This window comes from Musca domestica, unplaced genomic scaffold (assembly GCF_030504385.1).
Source record: "Musca domestica strain aabys unplaced genomic scaffold, Musca_domestica.polishedcontigs.V.1.1 1, whole genome shotgun sequence".
Lineage (NCBI taxonomy): Eukaryota > Metazoa > Arthropoda > Insecta > Diptera > Muscidae > Musca > Musca domestica.
This window is the reverse complement of record NW_026712114.1, coordinates 35,154,989-35,158,439: the sequence shown is the minus strand read 5'-3', so window position 1 is coordinate 35,158,439 and position 3,451 is coordinate 35,154,989. Positions and strand designations below refer to the sequence as shown.

At 35.1% G+C, this 3,451-nt stretch overlaps 1 protein-coding gene across 1 annotated transcript; it reads left to right on the top strand.

The window, feature by feature from the left end:
* The first annotated feature begins 479 nt into the window (after positions 1-479).
* LOC101899151 (neprilysin-4-like) lies at positions 480-2,580 on the top strand. The gene has a single exon (XM_020039333.2). It carries the CDS (start codon positions 511-513, stop codon positions 2,557-2,559), a length of 2,049 nt encoding a protein of 682 aa, XP_019894892.2. The 5' UTR covers positions 480-510; the 3' UTR covers positions 2,560-2,580.
* The last annotated feature ends 871 nt before the right edge of the window (positions 2,581-3,451 follow it).

Sequence of the window (3,451 nt, the reverse complement as noted above, 5' to 3'; positions counted from 1 at the left end):
TGCCTATGCAGATCCCCGACGTCGTTTAGACCCTAACATGACGGCTACATTTGATCTTTTTAAGATTTTAACCGAATTTTTAATGGATTTTATTTTTTTTGGAAACTGCCAAATTCCTTCCAAATGCTGGAGGGTATTCAAAGTTCGGCCCGGCCGAATTTACAGCCTTTTTACTTGTTATATATATTAATCAAGTGTAGATCAATACCGTAAAATATTGTTCACAGCAGCTTGGCTCAGCCCTATTGTAATATACCTTTAACATTATTAAGAGCATTGTTTCTTCTAGAAAATATGTCTATATATAAACTTACAAATAAACTAATGACACATTGTTTTTATTCTGTATTTCTATGAAATGATAACCTCCCATGACCTGTGAGAGATTTTGGAAACAGCGCACAATTTGGGTTAGTAGTATATATAGTTTAGATTTTGTTTTAGTGACATTGCCGGCGGTATTGAAAAAACAGACAAACAAACAAAAATATTTAAACAAATGTGGAAATAATGGAAAGGAAAAAGTTCCAAAATATTTTATGGTGCATCTCCATTTGGGGCCTCTTACCGGGGCATATAGTACAAGGATCGCCTTTTAATGATGTGGAAAAATCAATTCGTTTGGAAAAATCGGAAGAAATTAAAAAAATCATAGATGAAACTATTGATCCATGCAGAGATTTTTATAATTTTGCCTGTGGAAATTGGAAACGATTAAATCAAGCCGATGAAAATGAACCAAGAAAAAGTCGCCTCTTAAATGTTAATAAGGAATTTGAGGTGAAATTAGGAGAAATGTTGGAAGGATGCAACAAAGAGGAGCTGAATGACAATGAAAACAAAGTTGTGGATTTCTATGAATCATGTTTGCTAAGTGATCGTGATTGGAAGCGGGAGGATAATAGAAACAGATTGAGAGAAATTACAATGGAATTTGGAAAAATGCCTGTAGTTGAGGGTGAACGATGGAGTGGAGATGATTTTGATTGGTGGCAGGCAATTGCCAAAATTGTTCATAGATATGGCATTAACATTATATTTGGCTATGAAGTTATATCAAATCCCAAAAATGTTTCCATAAATACCCTGGTGTTGAAACATCAAAAGTTTGAATTTCCTATGGCGTTGTATGGAAATTATGCTCTGGGAAATTTATGGAAAAAATACCATATCAAGGTCTCTGAAAACTTACAGGACTATTTTGGCTTAGATGCCAAACTTGCCAATCAAACTGCCAAGGATATTTTGGATTTTGAATCTAAACTAGCCAAGGGAGGAGCCCATAATCGCTATGGACCAGATGAGTATTGGAGTGAAACAACGGTCAGTAAATTACAAAGGAAATATATGCCTTATTTGGATTTGAAACAATATTTTAATCTGGCATTTGAGACAATACCAGATGAAATTATTATCGAACAAAATGAGGCATATCAACATAACATGATTGAGGTCATAAAATCTACACCCAAGAAGATCGTGGCGAATTATATATTTTATAATCTCATAAATCACTTTGGATCTATGAAATCATCTTGCATTACAGAAACCCGAAAACACTTTCGTAATCTATTGGAAAATATGTGGTATAGACGCAATAATTTACAAGAAATTGAGAAATCGGTTTCTAATATGTTTGAGGACCTATTGTCGGTGTTTAATCGTACTCTCATATCCAAGGCATATAAATGGATAAATCCTCGAGTCCGTCGTTATTCCACAGAAAAATTAAATGTGCTGGCCATAAATATTTACAATTATAAAAATGTTAACTTTACCGAAGAGTATGGAGATCTAATACTGGAACCCAACGACTTTATTGGAAACTTAAAAAGAATTTACTCCCACAAAACTGCTAGAAATCGTGGGAAATTCAATCAGCTATCCTCGCCATATTATGACTCAGAAAACATGCCGCTGGGTCCGAAATACATACGCCGTGAAAACCGTATTCTCATACCCTTGGCAGTTTTACAACCCCATCTATTTCGATCCACCCTATATCCCTTGGCGGTGAATTTTGGCCAATTGGGTTTCCACATAGCCCATGCCATTGTTCATGCCTTCGATGATGAGGCGCGTTATGCCGATAAATATGGCAATGAAGTCGATTGGTGGGACCATCGTTCAACGGTATTTTTCAACGATCGCACCGATTGTTTTCGCCAACAATACCGGCAATATTCCTTTGCTGGTCACCCCTGGCCCGACAGTGTTGTCCAATCGGAAAACATAGCCGACAATGGTGGCATACGTTTGGCCTATCAAACCTACAAGACATGGTATGAATATACATTTCGCCCGCAAAATAATTTGGATCAAGAACAGCTGCCAGATTTGAAATATAAAAATAAGAAACTATTCTTTATATCCTACGCTCAAACATTGTGTTCAAATATTCATCCTGATTATTTTCCTATTGTATTGGATGAAGAGTATTGTCCACCGGAAAGTATCCGTGTCACAGCCTCTCTATCGAATCTTGAAGAATTTTCCCAGGTGTTCCAGTGCCGCAAAGGAAGTATTATGAATCCACAAGATAAATGTAAACTTTATTGATTCGTTTAAATAAATAAATAAAACGACTACAAAAATATAACACTCTGTTCAACATCATGTTTATACCCTTCAATACTATGTGTTATAAGTTTGATTGGGCCAAAAATTATGTAACAACTCGAAATAGTGGTCCTCGATGTAAGAAATCATATATAGGTCTTCCTATCTCTCCGATCCGTCCGTCCGTCTGTGCATGTTCATTTGTAATCACGCTACAGGTCGCAATTATTTGCCGATTCTCACGAATTGATAATGGGGTTAAAGTCAGAATAAAATACTATTGTTTTTGAAGATGAACGCAAAATATTTACGGGTTGAAGTGAACCAAAATAGAAAAATTTCCTGATTTTGCTGTTACTCTAGCGGCCACAATTATAAATCAATCGGAATTTCGCAAGAAGTTAGAGTTCAGGGCAGGGCAGAAGCATACCAATTTGGATGGTCATCGGACAATATTTAGCGGGTAAAATAAGCCATAACTTTTATGTAAAAAAAATACAAAAATTTCCACTTAACCGCGAATATTTTTAATCCTGCCCAAATCACAAATACATTTAAAGATCACTTCTGACCATTAAATTGATGCTGATAAACAAGATATCAGATATATAACAAAATAAATACAATATATATGTAAAAGGAATAGATCTTATTCAATTCTCAGCAAATCGGAATGGTCTCTTGCAAGCAAAGGCTAAATTCTAAGAGAAATCCAATAAAAAAGTAATTTTTTCGTTACATTTTTTCTATTTCTGTCATATTTTTTATCGCATGCGATTCTTTCAATATGAGTAACAATTTTGAATTGTATATTTTGGTAATTTTTTTACACCCACACCACTATGTGTTGAGGGTATTATATACAGGTCGCAATTATCGTCCTATCCACACG